Source organism: Corvus kubaryi, unplaced genomic scaffold (genome assembly GCF_017639235.1).
Source record: "Corvus kubaryi isolate FWS band 111438036 unplaced genomic scaffold, C.kubaryi_AGA036_p1.0 37184, whole genome shotgun sequence".
NCBI classification, from domain to species: Eukaryota; Metazoa; Chordata; class Aves; order Passeriformes; family Corvidae; genus Corvus; species Corvus kubaryi.
In genome coordinates, this window is record NW_024581051.1 from 1876570 (window position 1) to 1901898 (window position 25329).

General features: G+C 42.5%; 2 protein-coding genes and 1 long non-coding RNA gene across 6 annotated transcripts in view; 1 reads left to right on the forward strand and 2 right to left on the reverse strand.

Annotated features, from left to right (window-relative positions):
• Window positions 1-4323, reverse strand: part of PRKD3 (protein kinase D3) — a 43695-nt gene extending 39372 nt beyond the window's left edge. The window contains exons 1-2 of one of the 4 annotated variants that reach the window (XM_042022020.1): window positions 4237-4323; window positions 73-1102 (exon numbers count right to left, since the gene is read on the reverse strand). In XM_042022020.1, coding sequence (XP_041877954.1) covers window positions 73-363 — 291 coding nt within the window. In that variant the 5' untranslated portion in view covers window positions 364-1102; window positions 4237-4323. Of the gene's footprint in view, window positions 1-72; window positions 1103-2284; window positions 2305-3240; window positions 3358-3735; window positions 3842-4236 lie in introns of those variants that run through there. The other 3 variants (XM_042022017.1, XM_042022018.1, XM_042022021.1) reach the window with 3 other exon arrangements.
• Window positions 4324-6887: 2564 nt separating this feature from the next.
• LOC121661642 lies at window positions 6888-14342 on the reverse strand. Its single transcript, XR_006015059.1, has 2 exons — window positions 13221-14342; window positions 6888-10712 (listed from the first exon to the last, which is right to left on the reverse strand). It is a non-coding gene; the product is annotated as an uncharacterized LOC121661642 (long non-coding RNA).
• Window positions 10133-24823, forward strand: QPCT (glutaminyl-peptide cyclotransferase). The gene is made up of 7 exons (XM_042022026.1): window positions 10133-10455; window positions 14338-14484; window positions 16857-17138; window positions 19637-19813; window positions 20659-20758; window positions 21245-21361; window positions 22880-24823. The coding sequence occupies exons 1-7, from the start codon at window positions 10354-10356 to the stop codon at window positions 23023-23025; spliced, it is 1071 nt and encodes a 356-aa protein (XP_041877960.1). The 5' UTR covers window positions 10133-10353; the 3' UTR covers window positions 23026-24823.
• Window positions 24824-25329: the final 506 nt, after the last annotated feature.

The window sequence follows — 25329 nt, forward strand, 5'->3', positions numbered from 1 at the left end:
GCTGCTATTACTAAACAGCCTGTTACCAAACAACGGCTGCCATCAGCAGAACATGGCACCATCATACCGTACCTTCTGGTAAACTATTGAGCACACGAGGTCCTTAACAGCAGAGAGGGACAGGTCCTGAGCTTCAATGGTGACAGTCTCTCGAGTGAGACCGATCTGCAGAAGGAATGAGATCCCATGCATGGAGCCTCGGGAGTTGGTGAGGCTCTGCGTACTGAAACTGCCATTGGAGAGTCGACTGGAGAGCCCCGACTGGGGACTTGAAGACAAAGTTGGGGTCTGTGGTGCAGCAGCATGACACGTCGGTGGGGAAAACTTCTGTAAGGATGGGGGAGAAGAGTCGTTTGCTGACATCTGACTTGCTTTACGCTGCCGAGATCTCCCTAGTAGTCAAATTCTAAGAAAAATACGTTATCAGTTCTTGGTTTGAAACGAAAACAAGGATAATGTAAGTTTTCCCTTTCTTAGTTCAGTAAAATGCTCCTGACCAGTAAAATTTAAATTTCCCTTTCATTCGGTGCAAGCCAAAGAGTAAAATAATTACAGCTGCAAGCTACTTTAAATTAAAGGTTCTCTTTCTGCAGTTACAATCAGCTGATCAAAAGCAGATTGCCTGTCCTTTAGCACCACATCCAGACACAGAGGCTTACATAAAGGCCTCACAGAAACACATCAGCTCTGCTGTTTTATACTTGTCCTTCATTTTTATTAAAAAACAAAAGCTGGAGAAACAGACGGAAATAGATGTTGATAATTCATTAAAAGTATCCTCATTCACCTAATTACACAGATCATATCTTAAATGAAGAATCATCTTCATGCAGATGGCATTTTATGATAAAAAAAAAAAGTGTATCCTTGACCAACAACAGAAGTCCACGTATGTGATGAGTCTATTCCTCCTTCAGAAAGTCTTCTCTGAATTCACAGGACAAAGTGAACTTGAAGATCAATGAAGATATCTGATTTCATTTTTATAAAATATTTTAGCTCATGAAATGGAGGAGCAGAATGTCTGAAGACACAATCACATTAAATGTAATCTCTAGCATCACCCAGATAATCTCCAGCATTTTGAAATGTTGTACTCTGCCTGTAGGGGAAAAGATACAGTTGTTATTTCACATGAAATGTATAAACTTGCATACCCATGTCATAACCACTCTACTTTTACGCAGTGGGATACCAACTCCTTTTACTCAAATATATTACATTAGAGGCATTTTGTAATTGTCAGTTGAACCCAACTGTTTTCCCACTGTATAATACACGAGAAAAATCAGATCTAGAACTGACCAGTATGTTACCACAACTTCTAATTAACGATAGTTTAGCAGAGCAAAGCACGTGGCACTTAAGAGGAAAAAACCGAAAAAGGTAGGGGGAGGGAGCAGTAGAACACAGCTCTGCTCTGTACATCTATACTGAAAAGCTGGTGGGTAGGGAAGGAAATTCATTAAATGCATAGAAATGTCAAAAAAAAATACAAGATAAAAACTCAAGCTCTATGCACCAGCATGTACTCAAGATATCATTTCAATACTGTTATTCAAGAAAACTGAAGAATGACTTGCACAAACACTAACTATAGGAAGATATGCAGAGCATACCATTGAGCATCAGTTTCTTTGGAAAAAAAATTGAGTCATTTAATATTCACACATCTGATTAAAAAAGCAAGTCTGCTACAACCTTTGAAAATAAATAATTTCATGAGCATGGGCTCAAGATACTTGCTACCTGATCCAATATTTCAGGCATTTTACAAGCAGCTGAATGTTTGAAAAGAATAATTTCTAGATTCCCCATGCAACTTCTGCTACAGGAAAAGTTTTCCATGAATGCAAAAGTGGTCCAAATACCTAGATACTACATATTACTAACAGTTTTTAAGGAGCATTGATCCATATAGGATACCAAAATCAGTAAGCTCACATATTTTTCCTTCTCTTATGTAAAAAAAAAAAAAAAAAATCTAAGAAAGAGTATTACTCTTGCAATGAAATTTCAGAAGAGAAGTGCCACATCTTACTGCACACAGTTGAAGCTGTCCTTCCCAGAAATAAGGCTGAGAATTGCTAAAACAGTCCATTTAATACACTATGCACTCCTGGTATTTACCAGTGTGATAGCTCAAAACTCCACTGTCATTGCATTCTGAAAGGTAGATAAAGAAAGAGAGGTACACAAATTGCAGTACTGGAAGGAAAATAAGCTCTTGGTACTGCAATAAAAATTCCTAACAGGGGCTCTGGAAGAGAGAACAAATTGATACCTTGTGGATTTTCAGCACAGGTATCTAGAACCTTTTGTCTTCAAATACACAGGACTTGCTGGGCATTTAGCAACAACACCTCAAAAGAAACTTCTGCCTTTAAAGAACACGCTAAACGCGATACAGATGAAAGTAATAAATAGGAAGAGTAAGGACGGCAACAGTAGCATTTAAGCACCTTTCCCAAGAAAGGAGCTTCACAGTGCTTTCACGTTTGCTTGAAGATGACTTGTTCCTGTTTTCTACATACTGCTTTCCTCTGCCTCACCTCTCACAGATACCAGAGACAGCAAATACAAAGCCTTAGGGGTGGATTTGAATTACTAAAAACAATGCCTAACCAATATAACAGAGAACAGAAAAGCCTTATGATGTTAGTTTTCCTTGATGTGAAAGGACTAATGAGTCTACTAAGCAATTTTAATTTAGACAGTGAAAACACCCTGTGAAAGCTCACCTACAACTGCCTAATTAGAACGATAATTATATTTACCAAAAGCACGACGCTTGTGCATTGACAAAGCCTTTTGCATACAAGCCTTTGAAGAAGTTTATTTTTGCAACTTAGTAGGAAAGAATGGATCTTTCTATGAAAAGAAAGCCATAGAAACTGCTCAGTTAGTAATGAGGATAGAATTCTTCCGAACATCATATAAAATAAGCGTATGTTGAAATTTACATGCAGTCTACAATTCTGCATTTTTATTTACGCAAAGAAAACCCTACACCTCCAAAAGCAGAGAGGCACAGGGGCTCTGTGCTTTTTTCCCCTGCTGCCCAGCTCGCAGCCTGCGCTCGCCCAGAAGCGCTGTCCCTCCCGTTCCTGCTGCCCCCGAACCAAGCGGCTCTCGGGCAGCTTCTCCAACACCTGGCATTTAACCCGCCCTCCCCTCCCGCTGCGAGGCGAGACGCGGACGTCGAGCCCCGCTCCCAGCGGCTGCAGCCGCAGTTCTTACCCCCGCGGGGGCCGTTCCCGCCGGGAGGGACGGCAGCTGCCCGCCACGGCTCCCGGGCGGGACCGGCGGGACGCGTCCTGCCTGCCGCGGGTCACGCAGCCCCGTCCGGGCTGGAGCTGGCAGCCGCCCGTCCCGTCGCGCCCGTCCCTCCCAGGTTTAAATCCCCGCTGCGCGACCCGCCCCCGCCGGCACCATCTCCGGAGATGATGTGGCCTCGGCCCGTCACCCCCACCCCGGGGCACCCAGGGCGGAGCTGCGGCCGCGGCGCTTTCCCCCCGCGGGCGCCGGCGGGCGCTGCCCCGGGGCACGGCCCGTGCCGGGCTCGGCGGCCGCTCCCGCCGCCGCGGCAGGAACTTTTCGAGTCCGCCCCCGCCCTTCCCCGGCGCGGTGGCGGCGGCGGCCCCGACCCCCGTACACACACACACACCGCGACCCCGCGGCGGCTCCTGCCCAAAGCGGCGGCGGCGGCGGCGCCCCCGGCCCCGCCGCGCTCACCTGCGGCCCCGCTGCCCCGGGCCGGAACGGCCGCTCGCGCATCTCCAGCCCCGCGGCTCCCCGCACACACACCAGAGCCGCCCGGGACGGGACAGGGCTGTGCCGCGGGGGCTGCCGGGAGCTGTAGTTCCGCAGCCGCGTTCTGCTGCGGGCCGCCCAACCTGGGCGAACGACGAGCCCCGGCGTGCCCCGCGCGGGCGGGGGGCTCGGAGCGCGCGGCGGCGCACGCGCAGGGCTCCCAGAAAGAGTTTCCGTTAGTTTTCCTTGGCCGTGGCGGGCGCTGCCCCGAGCCGCTACAGCGGGACGGCACAAAACGGGACGGAACGGGACGGCCACGGCAGCGGAGCCCTGCGCTCCGAGCTGCGGCTGCCGCCCCGCCGACGCCCTGGCCTCGCCTCTCCAGCCGTGCCAAGCCCTGGGTCCGCGCCAGCTCGCACCCGCCGGCTGCGGTGCCAGCGCCGGCCGCGGGTTTGGGCAGCCCCCCCGCCCTGCCCGCGGTACCTCGGGGCGCGCCCCGCGCCTTCCTTCCCGCTCCGGCCGGCCGGGGCAGCCGCAGCCCGTCTCTCCATCCGCGCCGCTCCCGGTTCACCTTGCCGGGACGGGGGTGGCGCAGCCCCGCGGGGATGTCCCCTGGGCCGGGCAGGCCCTCCATCGCTGCACAGGAAATACTTGACCTAGTGTGTCACAGCATCGCGCTGGTCTTTTCCGTGGCCGCGCTGACCTGGGAGCTGGAAATGGCTTTCAGCGTCCCCGCGCGCCTCCCGCTAGCCCCCACGGATGTGCGTGCGGCTCAGCAAGAAATCAGAAGTCCTCCAGGCCCTTTTCACCATGGCTCTGTCCGTCTCCTGCTGCGTTTCAGCCCCCCCTTCTAACGCTCTGATTCACCTAAATCCCATCTTCTGCCCTGCGTTAATGATGCCATTCTTGGCATCAGCAGCAAATCTCTGCATGCAAGATATTTAGCAAAAAAACAGTGAGCTGAAGTAGCAAATAAAATGGGTGCAAGGCAAAACTGCCTCTGTAACCTCCCTCCAACCCTAAAGCTCCCTGTTGAAAGACAACCCATAATCTTCCTTCTTGAATTTGGATTCAATTTCTGTGTACAAGTCTTAAAATGATATCCATTACCATAGGAAGTTGCTGAAGTTTAAGTTATATACCAGACCGAAAACACCTTGAAAAGGCAAACTATCAGATTCAAAGGCTTCTAATCCTCAGCTCAGCGAGACACAGATGGAGAAGCAGATTAGTGCCTTGTCATTTATAGCTCTGTTTGTAACGTACGTTTCTCATTTCCTTCATCTTGCGCTCCTGAGGCCTGGCCCAAAACCCACTGAAGCTGAGGGGAGTCCTTCCGCTTTCTTCACCCTATTTTGCATCAAACCTTTACATAGTGCAGCTGATAGTATAACGAGCTCTCTGCACTGACTGGAGCCATTTTATTTGATAAATAATTAGCCTGCAGCTTCTTGTCAAAATCTGGAAGTACTTTAAACTAAAAATGTAGCAGTTAATGGTTGATTCTGCTTTTAACTGGTTTTGAATGCCAAAAACCACCCTGGGACTTTTTAATGAAGGCTATTCCATGAATAGAGGATGTTCTTGCCAACGCTCTGCACCAGATAACTGAGCAATCTTCGTTTCCTTTTTCCTCTAAAGTGGGACTCCCACACGCCACCACTGTAAACACAGAGCTTGCCTCCATAAACATGATTTCTGATGCTTAGCACAGCAAGGAGTCATACTCTATTTAAAAGTGCAGCAAGCTTCTCACATTTTGACTAGCAGCCCTTAAAACAGCTGTTTATGGACGACACCAGATGGACATAAGGTATTACCACAGTCATTCGGCAACGATTATATTTCTTTGTAAAGAAGCTCAGCTTTATACCATCCAATAGGGTTGGTGCCATTTAATTTGCTGCCCTAAGCTGTAATAGCTGCTTTTTCATAAATCAGAACAGCAGATGGATTAGTTAAAATCAGTTTATTACAGAACACCGGACAGCATCAGCCAAAATAAACCAAACTGCTGTAAGTACTTGTTTGGTGTTACTTTCTATTAAATAAATATCGCTGAAGCATCCAAAGCGTGTCCTGTTTGTAAAGATCTCTGTTGTAAAGATGTGTAAAACATATCTGAAAGCAGCTCTGCATTCAGTATCTGTGTATGGAGCAGCACATAGATCTGTGCATATGCACAGCTGACTCTGCATGATAGCATTAGCCCTGGCTGCAGTGACTGACAGGGCAAGCATTCTGGTTTGTTATTTTTATGATTAGCATAATTAGTGATTTCATGCAGATTTCGTCAATGTTCTTCATTTTTTTTCTGAGCCCACATCGTTCCCTCAGATGGTTAGCTTGTTTTCACAGCTCAGCTTTGCCTGCTGAACCCAGCTATGCTTTACAAATCGCTCTCTCTTACATCTACAAGATACCAGGAAATGGGTAACTTTCATTGTATTTATTTGCTTTTATAAACAAGAAACTGGTTTTCTGTATGGACCACAAGGTCTATAGAAACAAAGAACATTTGGAACTGTTTCATAACTCTAAAAATTCATCAAGTTTTTCCAGTTTGAAAATAATATCTCTAACATTCGGATATTTCATATCTGAAAATGGATACATAATATTTTCATTTCTGTTCGCCAATCTAATGTTTTGAATATTTTCATATTCAAGGCAATATCGTGGGAGACTTTACTGGTGCATTTGCCTGAGAAATTCCATAAGCACATGCTGCCATGATTATTTTTCACTGCTTTGACACTGATGTTGCATAGCGAAGGCCCTCTTTTAGGATCTGCAAGATCTGCAACAAATGTCTGCAAAAAGAGGAAGCAATATCTCTATGGACAAAATATACAAATGCTTTTGCTTTTTTTTTTTCTTTTTTCAGTTCACTGTCCCTTTTCTCTCTCACTCTCTCAACTCAACCTCTCCCATAAGGGAACTGAAAAAAAGGTAGGATTTCAGGTTTGGTTTGGATAAAATCCTGAAATGTGGGTATGTCTCTGAATTACCTCATCATCTTGGTTTGAGCCCTTAGCTGAACTTTGTCCCAAAATCTACCTCCAACAAACCAATGAAAAGTTTAGTATAAACTTAAAAAACATGGAATGAAAATTTACCTTGGTATAAACACATATTTGTAACTTTTTTTTATTAAACAAAATATATCTTTTTATTATAAATGATAGGTAATTGAGTTTTGGAATTCACTTACCCCCCCACTAGTTTAAGGAATGATCTCACAGATCCTTGCATCTGCTAGATGGGTAGCCTCATTCATATAGTATATATAATTCTACTGTATTGGCTCCAAAATAAAGTTATTTTCCTAAGTAAGTGTTTAAGGTAAACCTAAGAAATTTCACACTTTTGCACTTATTAAAGCTTTGTCTGTGAAAGCATCAGCACATGGAAACAGAGTCTCTTCAACTTGAATCACCAAGTGGGGTGCTTCCACAGCCTGATGAGGGCTGTTCCAAGCCCCCCGGAGACGAGCAGTGGATGAGTTAACCGAGATGAACAGCAGCAGCTCAAGCCCACAAGATGCACGTGAGCACTGGGCACCTGCAGGCCCCTGTGCTTCTCTGTGACCATCAGCCCCACCACCCTTTCCCTCTGGGCTCTGAGAGCTGCTTATGGATTTCTGAGTCTGCAGCAGCCCAGGCTGCTGAACTCTGGGAATCTCAGACTGCATCTGCTGCCTTCCTGCTGTTGGCAAATCAGCCATAGCTCAGGCTCAAATTATAGAATCTTAGAGTGGCTTGGATTGGAAGGGACCTTAGAGACCATCAAGTTCCCAACCCCTGCTGTGGGCAGGGACACCCTCCACTAGTCTGGGTTGCTCTGAGCCCCATCCAACCTTCTGCATTGGAAATGACTTTTTATTATGTGGATTCAAACCGCATCAAACCACACTTCCTCTGCTCTCCCTGCCGCGGGCCTGCCAGTCAGAAGAGCCGAGCATTAAAACTGTCTTTAGAACGCTGGAAGGTGCAGCAGTTCCCCTTCTGGAGAAAACTGGCGAGCATTAAACCCGCAGCACTGGGCAGCGCATTTCTCCAGTTCACAGCCAAGGCAATGACGGAGCACACGGCCTCAGCTTCCCAGGGATGGTTTGGCTGAAATGCTGACATGTTGGAGGGCCAGCAGAAGGAAAAGGTTTTGACAGCGGTGCCTCCATCGACTGTCCATCGGGACTTCAGTAGATGGCACTGTCACACCAACTGTCACTTCCTGGGCACAGGAAGGGATCATGTACAGATCATACTGTCACAGATTGCCTAGGCTTTTCTCCCTAACTAAACTACCCTTACTAAATAAACTACCCTTTTTTTTCCCCCCTCTAGATGACATCTGGTTACATCTATTTGATTTTTCAGAGTAATAATCCAAATATTTAAGATGTATATAATAGTACAGCTGACCACTAAGCAATTTGTTGACACATTTTCTATTAGGTGGTATGAAGCAGGACTAAACAACACATTTTTCCTTTATAAATTCCTGGATAAATAAAATGTCCATCACCTTTGACTATTTTTTTTTTAAAGTGTGCATATTTAAAATAGTTACATACTTCTGTTTTCAGCTGTGAAGTGTTCTGATTTCTGTTACATGGATTCTTTTTTTCTTCTCTCAGTCTTCTTTATAGACATAGAACTTCCTGGGGTGGTTACGGGAGGGGACATCTCCACTCCAAATTTTGAAAGTAATGCCCTTAAAAAATCCTATTTAATCTCTCTACACATCTGGTCCAGCACTTACATTTTTATGTGTGTTTCCCATGTAGGTGATATTAAATCTGACTTTACACTTGCCAAATTTGTAATCTATCAAATAATTGTAACCATCAGAGCAACCACAATCCCTTAGGGAAAAGCAGTGTTAGCTAGTCCTGACTCAAGTTTATATCCTTGTCAGATTTCTCCTGTAGCTATTGTATTTATTTTCTTTTCTGCTAAATTGTGTGAGAACCCTGACACATCACCCAGAAAATCTGTCCAGCATCTGGATTGTATAGTCAACCACAGGAAATCTCATGGAGGGGCAACAGATTTTTGTTCCGTTGTGTAGTTCTGCTGGGATCACCATCATCTTAGTAGCTGGATTTAGACTAATTTCCCATTACTTGATCTCTGACATGCTAGGGCTTTTGTCTAAAATCTGTCAACCACAGTGATTTTTCTTGGTAATCAAAAGATTGCCCATTTCTCCCTATGAACCAATGACTTGGCTGTGAGTTTGGAACAATTTCCTAACAAAGCAGTGTGTGGACTTTCATGACTGAAAAAAAAGAGGCACCAATTTAAATTAACTCTTTGTTTTCCCATATATGAAAAAAAATGGATACAGCCGCATATGTCTCAGTATCAGCTAGAAGGACACTGCATCTGTAGTAAAGCTATCACCACCAGAGATGCCATCTCTGTGCTGGATGGCAGATCCACCAGCTTTTCTAGGAAATCTGTGAAATCTGGGTCAACAATCTGCAAATCACAAATTGCTCTGTTTCTCTCACATCACCCTTGCGGACACTTTGAATACTTGCAAAGCTATAGTTACTAGGATGTGGCTTTCCAGTACAAGGCTGATAAGCTGCAAAATGATTACTACTGCTGCTTCCCTTCTTCCTTTCTTCTTTTTTTTTCTTTTAATTTGGCATTAAGCCTGAACTTTAAGAAATATATAAAAATCGGAGACTTTAGATGAAGTATGTGTGATGCAGAATAGTGAGATGTTTTCTACAACATCCTAGAGCAAGAACGCTGATGTCAAATGACCTAAAGAATAGATCAGGAGCTCAGAAACTTGTCTCTTTGGTTTAATAATTTAAATTGGTGTACTGCAAAACACCGTCTCACCACCTCAGCTTCATTGTTAGTTGATAGTATAATTACAGAATTTAAAACGCCTGGAGAGTGGATTTTCATTTTAGAAAGTATTGTTGTTTTAGGCCTAAAAAGGATCATAAGAAGAATGTATAAAATAATAAACTAAGCCACTTTGCAATTCTGTAGGTCTTTGCCATCACATCCTTCAGGAATACCCGTTCCGAGCTTCCATCAGCCACGAGCGCTGCTCCCGGCCGCTTCCCAGCAGGGAGCCCGGGCCCCGCCGCAGAGCCCTCCCTGATCCCAGCGCCCGGAGCTCCCACCGGTGTCCGAACGCGGACGGATCACGCGGGGCCCCGAGCCGCAGCCCATCCGGAGCTGCCCCTCGGAACACAAAACCAGCTTTCAGGGGAAAGCCGCAGCTCCGGCTTTTCCCACGGCGGGAATCACGAGTGCCTGCGCCGCCGTCGCGGCCCGGCGGCCGGGGGAGGAGGGAGAGGGGAGGGGGCCGGGGGGCGGCAGGCAGCCCTTGGCACCGCTGACGTGCTGCCGGGGACGAGCTCAGCTCGGGGGGAACGCGGCTGCCACAGAGACTGGCAGCGCTGCGGCTCCAGCAGCCAGCGCCGCTCCTGCGGCAGCCTCCTCCCTCCCTCTCTCCCTCCGAGCCTCCCTCCGTGCCTCCGTCCGTCCCTCCTCCGCCTCCACCTCCGCCGGCACAGCCCCGGCTCTCTCCTTGCATCCCCGGCACTCGGCGAGGCGAAGGGAGGGGATGGCGGGGGTCGCTGCCCGAATGCTCGGGGCGCTGTGCTTCGCCGCCTGCCTGCCCCCGGCGCTCGGGAGGGACGCCGGAGCACAGTGGACCCTGGAGAAGGTGGGTCGCGATTGCCTTCCCCAGGCGCTTCTTGCCTCTCCCTTGGTGCGCGGGGCAGCGCCTTCCCGGCGGGCAGGGGGCAGCGGCTGGGCGGGGGGACAGCCTCATCCCTCCTGCCCTGGCCGCCAACGCGAATTCCGGCTGGGATCACCTTTGGCGCGGTCCCGCAGGTGAGGGTGGGTGGCATGGCTTCCCTCTTAGCCCGAGCTTGGTGGCTGCAGAGAACAAATCTTCACATGTTTGTCGTCTCGCACCGCCTGGAACCGGGCAGCAAGAGGATAAACTTTGTCAGGGGCAGTTAGTGAATTTAAGGGGAAATCCAAACAGGACAAAACGGATCAAAATCTGAAATTATATTCCTTATAACATTCGACTGTACTCCAACTTCCATTGTGATTATGGTGAGTCAGAGGACAGTGACTCAGTTTGAGAAGACAAATAGCTCTTCCAGCAGCATGCACATGTATCTAGGAAAAATAAGTAGGCACGGTGCTGATAGCCGATACAGAACTGTTTTGAAAGGATATAATGCTCTAATATGTTGTAGACCCATACTATATTGTGTATAATTTGAAGTGGTGCGTGAACTACTGAAAAGAGGATCCTCAAGATAAGATTTAATTCAGGAGCGGTAAGCCCTAAACCACAGATTTCTCTATGTAGCAGCTCTTAGTGGTTCATTATGAAACATTAACATAGTTTTCTTCATAAAGAACTAAACCATTTGATACATAGAAGAGCATAAAACTGCAAATCACATTCAACTAAACATTTCAGGAATTTCCAAACAGAAAATATACTTCTAGGGCCCTTACTAAGTGTTTGTAGAAGAGCTGAACTCAAAGTTCAGCAAGAAGCAACTGAATTCCACTAATCCAGTGCCCCATTCTCTTCACCAATAGATCAGAGTCCAGGACAAACTGGTAAAATGAAGCTTCTCTCACACCTTTCCACATGCTTCCCCTTAGTCATTCCCTTTCCCCTTCATTTTATTCACCCCCCATTCAAGGAAATGTTGGCTTGTTTGTTTTTTAATGAGATACTCTGTCAGTCAGTTCTATTAATTGTATCTTACAATACGTACATATATATGTGTGTAGAGATCAGTATATAATATATATACAGCTCATGTATAGACTATACATCTGTAACATGATACATCTGTATCACACACAATACATGTATGTGTACATATACAGTATATGCATAAGAACATGTGGGGCTAAATCTTTAGTCACACTGGTCAGTGAACAACCATATAGCCCCAGTGCTCCTTCTTTTGGCCCCCTTGAGCCCCAGCACTTCACTCCTTAGTTTGTTCCATTCTGACCAGTCAATCTCCTGGCCAGTGCTGTCAGTAGTGCCATCCAACCACAGAACCATCGCATCTGAGCGCCTCCGCCTGTGCACACACTAAGCAAGAACAACTTCCTCTTTCTCATCAAATTCTTGTCCTTCAACAACTTTTGTTCTTTCTCCCTGGAGGGATGTGTGAGCCAGAAATTCAAAGTCCTACAGGTAAGCCTGGGCTACTTGTAGAACTTGGAGTCTTGAGTTTTATACAGCTTAGTACAACAGGCTTAGTGACAACCCTGTCATGAATGCATTGTCGTGCCTCCCTGTTGCGGCAAAATAGGGATTGACCAACACTGTCAAGTGTGAGTCACTTACAAAACTTATTTTGCTTCTCTTTTATTTCATAACCACTTTTGTAATTCCTCTCACTTCCCAAATTTGAAGATATCTCTGTTAATAGAAGTGGAAATTGATTCCTCTCCTTTGAAGTATTTTCATTCATTTTTACTTTAATAATGTTTCTTTGCAAAGTAATTTGATGACCCCAATTACCAGGCATGTTCTTCACTTGTTCAACTGCAGACATATTTTCTGAACTTCCTTAATTAAATTGTCCTCCTACACTCTTCTGAAGTACATGGCTTTAGCTTTCCTCTCTCCCCTTACAGCCTGCTCCCCCTAAACCAAACAGCTCCCTGACAACATTTTCTCTTGTCTGTGTCTCTTCTACACTGGTCTAAGTTCCACCATATTAATCTTCTAGTATTTTAACAGACTGTTTTGCAACTTACAGAGTACAGTTTCCAAACTTTCAAAAGTTCATTTTTATATCAGATGAAATGCAATTTGTCTTTAATTTATATCTAAATTTGCTAGCATTAAAAATGTAAACTGCCCATCCTAAATTTTGGTGCCCTTACAGTCTTAAAATTCAGTTTTAAACACTGTATTAAAATTGGCACAATAAGATTCAGTGTCTTTGTGTCACCCCTCTGCTTAATTTCACTAGTAAACTTAAGGAGAATTTAGAGGAAAGGTTCACATGGAGATAAACAGCTAGGAAACAAGAGAAGGGTAGAAGTAAATGTTTACAGTGACATCTAGAAAATGCTTGTGCTCGTAGTTGCTTGTACAAACACAAACAAAGTAGAAAAGAAGTCAAAAAGTGAGGCAACCCCCATTTTTTAAACAATATTCATCAAGTAGGGTAATAAGATAACAGGTAATAAGACACCTGACTCTCGAGGTTAGTTCACATTCTGGCCAAGTAATGGGTTTTAGGTGTTATTTCAAAGACATGTGAAATGACACACAGGACTAGAAAAGGAGAATGAATTATGTTTTGTAAACACATACAATGATAGGGTTAGTCTACAGATATTTATGAAAATGTCAGTTTGGTGCAGGAGCAGCCCAAAAGCAAGTTAAACAGTTAAACAGTTTGAAGAAAGAAAAATAATAAAAAATACCGTTGTCCTACAGGATAAACTACGGTGTGCTCATGTTTCAGTTTCTCTCCTTTTGCTCATCTCAGAAAGGATGACACAGACAAGGTACACTGAAAGACAGCAAGTCTGATCAGTCATGTAAGGCAGTTCCAATCAAAGAACAACTAACAGAGCAGTATTCTTCGTTAGGAGAAAGACAGGAGTAGAGGGAAGACCCTGTGATATAAATGAGGAATGGATATGATAGTGCCTTAAATAGGAATCTATAAAAACAGTAGTGGGTCAGGAAGTTTCTGAGAAGGCCATTGCTAGAGATTGGATAGGTTCAAACCTGGTGTATAAAGGGGCATTTGAGATGTCCTTGGATGTCCTTGGATGTCCTCCATTCAGCTACCACTCCAGAGCACTGCAGGACTCTTGCACATCAAAGATGTGCATTTGCCAGCTACATAAGGATGTCTCAAGCATTCTGTGTCAGCCCCAAAGGCCTGCGTTTGGGCAACAGAAAGGAAGTCACTCGGGAGGTAGCTCACGTACTAGTGGTTGTCACAGGAGACAAGCTGTCGGTTCTGAGGTTAACCCACGTGTCACCCAGCTGACGAATGCCCCAGCTAGCCCCAAATGAGCCACAGCACTCAGTGCAGTCACACTCTGCCACTGAGGGCAGAGGCCACAATGACACGGTTTGCTCCCTCTGGGAGTGAGTTACCTTAGGCATTTCTTTGCAGTACTGCATCTTAAAATATAGACACAGCATAAAGCTAAGTATTATTACTACTAGAAACAAAGCTTCTGGTGTTTGTCTCAATAGAAACCTCAGTTGAAGGTGGCGTGGTTGTAGACATGACATGTAGAATTAAGATATTAGGAAACAGAGAACCCATTCATAGGTTGAGGTTTTACAGCTAGCTGGTAGGTAAAACTTTCTCCCATGCTTTTAACACTAGCATATTTTGCATGGAAATGAAAGATAGAGAAGCCAATCATTTCTGAGTGAAAAGGGTTTTTTAAATTACTTTTTGTTGGGAGTAAATCAAAGTAGCACAATATACCACTTTTATTGTCATTCTGAAGAAAACTGTGGTCAAAAAGGTCTAGTAATAGTTATAGTGGTCTTTCTTCTCTCTACCTTCTACAGTATTCTCACCAACCAAGAATTTTAGGTTCTGATGCCATTCAAAAAGTTGTGGCCAACACAGACGTTTCTGAAATGTGGGAGAATGATTTGCGCCCTATCCTGATAGAAAGATACCCGGGATCACCAGGAAATTACATTGTGCAACAGGTAAGACTGCACTTCCTCAAAACCTCTAAGAACATCTTTATTATATATTATTATCATTATTATTTATATTCTGGTAATGCCTTTGGTGACCCCCACTGAAGAGACAGTCACATTCCTTTCATTCAGTAGGATGAAGTCTATCATTGTTCAGGTCTAGACTGCATAGTGCCTACATGACACAGATTGCACATTAGCTGACATTATTTTCCAGGGCTGCATAGCATGATTAAAAAGAAATCTTTTCTTTAAAAATCTTTCTTTTCTTTAAAGTGTTTTAAATTAAAAACCTTGCCCCAAGTTTGGTACCCAAAGTACAACACAGTGGTTCTCCTTTCCCTCACATGAGCAGGTTTTTGGTCACTGGTTCAAACCCGAGACCATGCATGGGATGAAATAAATGATACCCCTGCCACATTTTCTGGAGAGGCCCTGTCCTGTGCTGTTGCAGTGCCCTGGAGTGTTGCTTCAGATGGGTGTATCAACACAAAAGGGGATCACAGGGGCCAAAGGGGCAAGCAGATGAAATGGTCAGCATGACGAAGTGCAGCCCTGGTCCACGAACCACGTCAGCTCTGCTGGCCCAAGCACAGCAGTGTCCTAGTGCTGGACTAACAAACCCAGACTGCAGCTGGCTCCAAGGCAGTAAAGGCTCCAGCACACATTGTCTTTGAGCCACAAGAAGTTACCACACAACTGGGTTGCTGCCCTCTCAGCACCTCTGCTCTGCATTCACAGTGTGGGCATCTTCAGGACAGTGTCCATGCTGGTTCTGGATTACATTAGCCGAGCGGGAGACAGACAATGGTACAGCTGAGTTCACTAGAAGACATTCACATCATCTCACTAGCCTTCGTCTACCCTTCAGGCAGTGACTCAGCAGCTCTAAGACAGCTCTAACTACAATAAATTTATTTGCCACTCTGCAATTTGTAGACTGGGAAAATGCAGCCTTTTTACACTTCGTGTGTGTGTGTGCGTGCACATGTCTCTATAGATTTAGTCTTGTGGTTTCTCTAGTGATACCCTGGAAGGCAGCCAAATGAAAGGGGGAAAAGGAAGAAAAACAAAAAACCAGCTGATCCTAGGCTAGAAGACCACAGATCATGTTCAAAATAGGATCATTCTGTTACAAGGTAACAGCATGTATTAAATTAGACCCCCCACCAAAGGAAAAAAAGAAGAGTCCCCTATTGTCAAAACACAATAACAGAGTTTGAAATGGATGACACTTCTTTGTTGAGACACAAAAAGCATCAGACTCCTTTAAAGGAAAAGGCTACTGGGAACTCCATCCAGGTTTATACAGTCCCCTTAATCCTTGACAGACATCCTTTTTCTGCCTACTGATAGCTGATAGTCCATACAGTGTTGTAAAAGCTTCCAGAGGGTGTCCACAAACAAAATGGAAGTTTGTTCTAGCACTAAATCTATGGCAATATTCTTACTGACTTCACTAAGAGCAGAACAAGTTGTCAAAGTCTATTTTCCCCTCAGAGGCTTTTCCTAATGTTTACTTAAAGAGAGAGGAATCTGCCCTGAAGAAGCACTCGAGGGACCCATAAAAATAAGTTGCTCAACAGAGAAACAGAGATGTCCCTCTAGTATGAGTTAGCCAGAACTCTGGTCGAAGTATACCTGGGACTGTTAGAGGTGTTGTCTTTAGGTAGGAAGATAACTTGAATGATTTCTTTTATAGATAGTCTTAATTCTTATCTTTAAGTGAGCTACACTTACAGAATTTCTTTTTAAAAACACTGTTCTGAAATGCTTAATTCTTTCTTTAATTTAAAGGAATCTACCTATCTCTTATGGCCTTGTAAACAATTTATGTCACTTGAAAAGCAGATTTCTCACAGAAGCTAAAAAGCCCAACCACCTCACACCAACCAACCAAATCAAACCACTTTTTTTTTTTTTTTTCCTTATACTGCTGTGGCATCTCTGTGTGGTAATTGTCTAAACAGCCACAACAAGGTCTCTGCAGCCAATTCTGACTTTACATTTAAGGCCACATCTGAGTTAAGATTTGAAGATGTTAACATTAAATCTGCTCTAGTTACACCTCAAAAAGACATTGGCCTGAAAACTTCAGAGATCAAGATCTTAATGTGTCATAATAATTGGCAATCATTCGAAACACCTTCACACTCCAAAGACAAGGGTCAAAAGGGAGAAATAAAAAGCAAATGAGTCAGTCAATGGCTCAGGTAGCAAAGTTATACGGTGAAATTACATTTTTTGCTATGAAGTTTATCCTTTAAAATACAATGAACTTACAGAAATAAGAGCCACTATTAATTAGCTAATTACAATTCGTCTGCAACATCTTCTGCAGCAAGAAATATTACTCTGATTGTTTTTTATAATTGCAGCATATCAAGCACCGTCTTCAAACATTAAAGGCTGGTTGGGAAATTGAAGAAGATACATTTCAGAGATACACACCATATGGATATAAAACCTTTTCAAATATTATCAGCACTCTGGACCCCTCTGCAAAACGCCATCTCGTACTTGCTTGCCACTACGACTCAAAATTCTTTGGACAACAGTGGCAGGATAGAGTGTTTGTAGGAGCAACTGATTCAGCCGTGCCTTGTGCTATGATATTGGAGCTGGCACGTTCCCTGGATAACAAGCTTCAGTTAATCAAGGTAGTTTTTTTGTTTCATTTTAATTTGCTTTTCCAACAGCAACAGGCCTCAGGGCATTTCCACATTCTTTTCCATAGTCTGCATGCTGGGTTCTCTGACTGCTGTGCCTGTAGTAAATCTCCCACTGACTCCAAAAACAAACAGAGATCAGTATCTACTACTCTATAAAGTACATTATCACAGTAAAATTTCTTATAAAAAGGGGGGATATCTAAAAGTTATCTATATAAACATAGACTATACAAAAATAAATGATACACGAATAATAGCTGTTTCATAGATCTGGAAAGATAAAATGCTACTTTCTATCTAAAAGGCACAGAACCCTACTCAGAAGTTCCTATCATATCCAGTAACATCTAGTGTCATTGAAAAATTTTTGGTGCATTCTGAATCCTGCAGAAATCCCTCAGTTGTATTCTGCTTTGGGACACACATGAACTAATTGTTGTGCAGAAGAGTCACACTCAGGCCCTCCCATCCCATAAGGATTTCAAGTTTTGTTTCTTATCTTTTTTTACCAATTTGAATAGTTTATTTATGAAAGAAGTATAATGTTATCAGTCTGTGTTTCCTATGCCACAAAAATCTGCTTCAAAGGGCTGCAATTGCTAGGCACAAAAATCTGTTGAGCCTACAAACTCTCAAAGCTTGTAGGATTACGAATTTGTAGGATTACGGATTCACGAGTGCCATCTACTGGTTCAGCATTCACCATTTTACAGAAAAATAATTCTCATACACTTAAAGAGCTTTCACAGGAAAAGGTCTCTCAAAGGTGAGAGACACATTGTAAAGTGTTAGGAGTATACTCAGCTCAGGTATTAAGATTACTTGTCAACAGTAGTTTCCAGAAACTGATTTGGTGCCTTCTGACATGTGAATGTTTAAGAATGAGAAGATTAAGAATATGCCAATATTTCTAATCACAGAACAAAACACTCCTGTAATATATATGCTTTCACTCAGAAGCTTAATTTATGATCAGTTTTCCTGGTGATTATTTATGAAACAACCTGCACACTGACTTTAAAGACTGGCATTTTTTACTACTAATACATCATTTTAGAATGAAAATTGTTTTATCATTTAAGATGACAGCACTTGACAAAAAGGCAATTAATTACTTTGCGCAGGCCACCATTTGTACAGTCTGTTAACAAAATATACTTTGGGATCCATCTGCTTAATACATTAGCTATGATATTTTTGCTTTTCTTATGGTAGCACAACAGAGTTTGTTATGTTTTCAGCCAAATCCATTTATACTTTGACTTGAAGCTGTGATTTTTATCTTGATGTTTGTCCAATTATATAGAGTAAGTCTAAAATTAATGGGCAAAGACATCTCTCTACATTATTAAAATGTGTTAAGCAGTAATAGCAATAATAACACAAATACTACTTTCTAAAACTCAAATGGCATTGATACAGTTCCTCCAGAATGTAATGCAAATTGACTGCTGCCCCCAGAGCTCTGTCATGTGCAAAGGACAAAGGGTAGCAAACCACTGCCATTAGAGAAATCGATACCCCACTGTGAGCACAATCAATACCATCTTGCCTGCGTGAGCGACATTTTATAGAAGCTTTTCACTACTGTTTATGTTGGATCAGCTCCAGCTGCTTGGGAGTTGTAGCCCATACAGGACATGACTGCTGCCAGCAACCCCACCTTTTTAACCACATCGTGCAATTTTACTTGAAGTAGTGTTAATTCATAGAAGGGTTGAAATATTTATAGCAACTGTCAAGACCACAGTTCCCAAAACTGTTCATTTAGTGGAACCAGACTGGGATGCGCCATGCTGTAGATTATTAGGAAATGCTGACAGTTCAAACAAGGCTTCAGATAGCAGACTCATTCTACACTGGGAAGAAATTTCATACAGATGTCTTTCTTGTGATATACTCTCAGGTTTCAGTGCTGTTACATTTTTGGTTGTTGAAATGGAAAGACATATCTACCCACTCTCTTTGCTTTGGTTTAGGGTAAAGTTGCCTCAGTGATTGCAAGTTCCCCTGAATGAAAAGAAAGGTCTCAAAGAACCATCAACTTGACAAACATGTAATTCACCTCCACTGATGCACAGCTGTAGCAATTATATTAATCCTTGTGGTGCAATCAAATAATAATATTAGCACTCCCATCAGGTGTTGTTACTGACATGTCTCCTCATTATTTGAGATAATGTTGCTGCTACCTGTTTTGCAGACCTGTCTCAACACTCAGCTCATGTCTTCCAAAGTCAGAAATGAAACTTTTATCCAGAACCAAAATGATACAAGACTGGAGAATGTGTCATTGTGTTAGATAAATAACAATTACCTTGACTGATCACTACCACTATTACACTGTAATAACAGCCAAAGGAAGGTTTGCATAGGGAACCTTGAAAATACACCCCTATTCATGTTACTTATATGACTACAGTATTTGCCCTTTATTTAATGTTCTGGCCAGAATCAGTTACTTTACTTTTAACTTTCTCCAACAGACCAGCTCAGCATCAAGACCAGACCTTTCACTTCAGCTCATTTTTTTTGATGGTGAAGAGGCCTTTGTCCGGTGGTCCCCTTCCGATTCCCTCTATGGATCTCAACACTTGGCTCAGAAAATGGTATCTACTCCACACCCACCTGGTTCAACAACCACAAACCAGCTGCAGGGCATAGTAAGTGGCTTTCACCTCCTTAATGAACAATAGTAAATGGCATTTTTTAAAATATTTACTTAGTAGGTAACTGGCCAAATTCCCAAGAAACCATGACCCCACTCAAGTTAAAGGAAGAGGGAGGCTTCTGGAAACATTATGAAATACAACAGAGAATTTGCAAGAGCTTTTCAGGTGATTACACCTGCTGCATGCAAGTATGAGGAGGAGTCATAGAAAAATCAAATTACACAAATTTACTAGAATATAAACTAGGATACCCACCTTCCTTCAAGAAAAGATAATTCAATGTGACAAGGAAAGAGCACAAACAGTATTGGCCTATGAACAGATTTCGCCTAGCTCAGTACTAAGCTACAGCAACGTCTGTTTTCCTTTGATTCCTGCTAACATTCTGGTTGTCTGTTCCCTTCTACTTTCCCTGTTTACTGCTGAGGCACTTCTGTTCTGTCACTGCTTCTTGTGACTCATAAAATGTCTTTCCCTTGACAGACTTCGTTGTTCTCAGGGGAAGAAGCCATTTCCTCTTCTTTCTCCCCACCTACCGTAGTTTTTCTCTTAAAGAGATATAACACACAAATGGCAAACTAAGCTATGTAGCCTGCTTCAGCTTGAAGAACAGGGAAATAGCCTGTCTTTTCCCTCCTTGGAAAGACAGCAAAATGTATCAGATTGGAATCAGGTTCTGCTAGTGAATTCTTCTCAGGCATCATGGTAGAAAAGCCAGATCTTTGGCCAGAGCAAGCAAAGAGCTGCTCATGACCTACACAGGAAACCAAGAGGTTTCATTGCTGCTGCTGGTGTTGTAGGAAAGCGCTCTGTACTAAAGATCCTTTCTTCTGTAGGACCTGTTTGTACTACTGGATTTAATTGGTGCACCAAACCCAGTCTTCCCCAATTATTTTCCAAACACAATTCGATGGTTTCAGAGGCTTCAGGCAATTGGTAAGCAGAAGGATATGGGCTTTGAATGAATTTCAAAACCTAGTCGTTTCTGAATGTATTAAGTCCTGTAAATCAGATTTTTAGATTAACTTTCTGGTTTACAGTAATAATATTTGAAAATGTAAATGTGAAATTCGGTTCATCTTAAACCTGTATGAAGATTTTGATATTTAATTAATAAAACAACTGAGGAAGACTCTCAGACATTTGGAAGCAACAAAAGAGATTCTATTACTAATTGTCACTCTGTGACTCTTGGCAACTGCTTCACTTCTCTTGTAGCTCTAGCTTCCGTAAAATGATGGTAATAGCACCAATCTTGAGGTCTTCCAAGTATTAAACAAATACAACAGTGACTGTCTAGTCACCACTGCCTTTTTCTTCTTTGATGGAAAAAGCTTCCATGTGAGAGGAAAAATAATTCAAACCTGCTAACATGCCTCATTGTCCAAAAATTGTAATAATCCCTTTCATTGTGCATTACAGAGCAAGAGCTACACAACATGAATCTGCTGAAGAACCACCCTGTTGAAAGTCAGTATTTCCGGAGTACTTTACATCGAGGCTTGGTTGAAGATGATCACGTTCCATTTTTATTGAGAGGTACCAGAGATTCTTATATTTTGAAGTATATATTCAGTAAGAAATGCATTATTTAGTGAATGAGCAAGTGCATATGCTCCTGTTTTTCAAGCTTATTTGCCCCAGCTTGAGGCTTCCAAATCCAACTTTACAGCTTTAAAAAGCATACTTGAACAAAAGCTGCAATAAAACATACCTATCATCATTTTGCTGGAGCTTCAATGGTACAGAGAGAATGGAAATATCTGTCTGTAGTAGTGTCCTACAAAATTAAGTGACCCTGCTCCACTCAGCAGAGCACCTTCAAAACTAAGGTGGGCCAAATAAGGGTAGATTAGTGAACTCTTCTGATTGAAGTTTTCTACAGTACAGCAAGGACCACAAGAGTCATATTGCTAGAGAAGGGTGAACCAGAAAGGAATGCACCACTAGTTCAATGAAGAGGGTGTTTCCCTAGGAAAGGAGGGAGGTATCTTCATATCCAGCCCCTAATTTTACCACTGCTTATGGTCTATTAACTACTGAGTAATGCAGAATGTGCACAGCTCTGGAAGCGGACACAAGGGCAGCTGCACCTCTCCACTTCTAAGCAAGGTCCCTCTTCACTGAGCTCTGCTTACTGCGTCCTGCTCAAGGGCCTTTCAACTCCACAAATCTTTCATTTTTCACACCAAGGTAGGGCCCAGGTCCAACAAATCCAATACAACCATCCTAAGTCACGGGATACAAAAATGCAACACAGGAGAAGCTGATAGGGGAAAACAGTGATTACACTTCAAAACCTTTTCTAATCACATAACACCTAATGAAAAAAATGGATTCCTTAGTGGTATGCAGCTGAAAAATGAGAAACAAAAAGCAGTAAAACAGGAAAGCAGCTGAGAAAAAAACCAATGCTCCTCCCCAAAAGCAATCAGAAAGCAGAAGACTGATTTAATTCCTCTTTTATCTAAAAGTTGCAATACATATAGGTGGCTTGATGTGTGTATATATATACACACACATATATACACAGGGATACAGTCCTTTCAAGTGGAAGTTCCTCTATCTGAGGGTAACACTGGCAGTATTTTACAGAGTAAAAATAAGACACCATATTTTACCATTTATGTAGAGAAGAAAAAAAATGCTTCAAAAATGTTTAATCTTAACACTTTCATAAAAACATGGTAATCAGTTTTCAGTTCAAGAAGCTGCAGTGATTTCTCTGTCCTTCTCTAGCTCCTAAACATACAATGCAAAGAATCTCAAAAAAAAAACCCCAACAAGTAGCTACAGATTACTTAGGAAAAAAAAATAATAGAGGGAAAAGTATTCAAAGGAAAGGAAGGTGGCAATGTTACACAACACACTGTTTAATGATGGAATGCAGCCACAAGCATCAAAATAAAAGAAGGTAAAAGGAAGCTGCAGTGACACACCCTATAAAGCAAGCTTACTGAGTAGTTACCTGACTCTATTGCTAAATGGTGCAGTATCAGTTGGCTTAACAGAACTTCTCCAATATTTCTTCTCCAAATTTCACTTTCCTTTTTATAGGGGTTCCAGTCCTGCATCTGATTCCATCCCCTTTTCCTGCAGTATGGCATACCATGGAGGACACAGAAGAAAACCTTGACAAAGCCACTGTCGACAATCTCAACAAAATCCTTCAAGTGTTTGTACTGGAATATCTCAACCTGTGACAGACAAAGCATCAACAAATTGTACTCCATTCACAACACTGTTTGCCCACCTTCACATTTGCTATTTAATTGCATTGGAGAGTACCAAGGTGAAGAAAAATATGATAGTTCTTGCTAGACTGACTATTGATTCAGCTGTCCCTGGCCCAATGGTCCATGTAGCCAAAAGAGATACCATTAAATAAGAACTAGTTCAGCCTGGAAAGAATTTGATCTTTCCATGTCTTATCTCTGAATAAAAAAAAGCCCCAGAATTTTTCCAGATTGTTATAATTGGTTTTTGTCCCATATTATGATCCCAGGAGGGAATGCCTCATGATTTAATTGTATGATACAGTTTTTACAAGGTGTGACCAACCTCTGCAGTGTTCAGCTATGGAAATTTACACCATGTTATCAAAAGAGGCAAAAATCACACTATAGCAGACTTCTGCTTTGGGTTGAAATAAACCACCTCATGCTGATGTGAGTTGCTAGAGCTGCTGACACATAGATGTGATTTTTAATCCTCTCTGATCCCTCTCCTTCCCCTACAAAGACGGCTGCAAGGGTTCTTCTCATGCTGACCACCAGAAAACAGAGCAATAATCCAAATACAGTTTTGTCCCTGTCATTTGTTGGGTACTTCTTGATGGAGGAGGGTGGTGGGGGGTGATGCCAACAGGAAGGTATGTGGGGGTTTCCTTGGGCTCTGACTGCAACACAGGAGACACAAACAGAAGATCAGGTGGTGTGTGGGAGCAGTACCCCAGTGCACACCATTCAGTCACGTGAGAATCATTCGCAATTTGACCCAAAAAACCTCCGAAACACCACCCACCTGCTGTTTTCAATACAGACTACAACAGAAATAATCATACAAGGAAAGTGTTCACTTTAGAAACTATAGTTTATCTAAATACAATTTTAAAGGCAAAGTGCTATCAAAAATAAAATGTTATTAAAAGCAAGACAACAGTTTAGGCACCAAAAAGATACCAGTTTAACAACCCTGTGCTTTTACATTCCTTACTGGAATTATTCAATAGAGTTAGTGTAACACTGGCAAAAAGAAAGCCTGGAATGAGATCAATGAAAGCCAGAAGAACAGTATTCAAAACCTACTGACAGAATTATGGTTTCCACTGGTGAGAAAAGGAGGAGAACATTTTAAGAAAAAAATAAAAATATCGAGCTGGTAGAAGATTAACTGAGAGAAAAAGAAGTCAGTATTTTACTGCTCCACACTTCTTCCCTACAAAGTTCTACCCTGAGCAAAGAGATTTAAAAAGGAGGTAAGCTATGGGGTTGTAGGCGTGTCAGATTTGGCCTGTATTTTACCATTTTCCTAAAGCAAACATTTTGGAGCCTAAGACAATATTAACATCCACATTATGAAGTTGTAACAGAAATACGTATTTACAGCAATGAAAATTTGTAAAACTTTACTGTTACAGGATAGCCTGAAAATTCAATTCAATCTGATTTTGGTAGCTCAAGATGAAACAAAAGCCTTTTGAGTTTTCCTATCGCTTCAACATTGGTGAGAAACATTTGTCTTACCTGCAACTTCTGAAATAGAATACAATGAAAATTCTAAAAAATTAGACAGATGTCTTTATTTTCAGGTATTACTGTACATCAGTGTAAATATATCAAAGCTTCTTGAACTCTTTGCAATCATATTCTCCTCTACTTCAGCCCATGAGAAAATAGTCTAAACAACTACATTAAATCTTCTGAAGTTTGAATACTTTGAGCAGCCTCCTAAGTGGCAAAGAAAGGTAACAGAATGGCTAAATATAGAAGTATTAAACATAAATTCGTGTGGCTGGTTTGTTTTGGTGAACTCTTGTGGTACTTCATACTTTGCAGGACCTCTGAAAAATGCAGCGCACATTTGCAGTGTGGACTGCTACTCTGCCTCTTTGAGAATTTGAAAGTTAACTTAAAACATGCTTCATTGCGAAATGCTGGATCAGAGGGTTGTTATAACTGGGAAAAGCCTGGTTTTTTAAAAGTCTCTATTAAGACTTAGGTGAAACCATGATTTAACCATGTAGTACACCGAATCATGTCAATTTTGTCACTAACTTTTTACTGTCTGAGCATGCAGCTCTTGAGTTATGTTTACTCAAACCAAAGAAATGAGATACAGGTTGCTGTAATATGAGTCAGTATTTCTCAAAATGTGAAGAAAACACGAAAAGGCTTGCCTTCTTTTTTCTTCCCCCTTGGGTTTTGGGTTTGGGGGTTTTTTTGGTGCAGGAAAAGATGGTCATCTCCTAACTGGATGCAAGCCCTGGAAAGGTTTACTTAAAGAGG

Coding starts and splice junctions, on each gene's coding strand:
- QPCT (XM_042022026.1), top strand. CDS start 10,354: ATGGCGGGGGTCGCTGCCCGAATGCTCGGGGCGCTGTGCTTCGCCGCC. Junction 10,456..14,337: donor CACAGTGGACCCTGGAGAAG/GTGGGTCGCGAT, acceptor TACCTTCTACAG/TATTCTCACCAACCAAGAAT. Junction 14,485..16,856: donor GAAATTACATTGTGCAACAG/GTAAGACTGCAC, acceptor TTATAATTGCAG/CATATCAAGCACCGTCTTCA.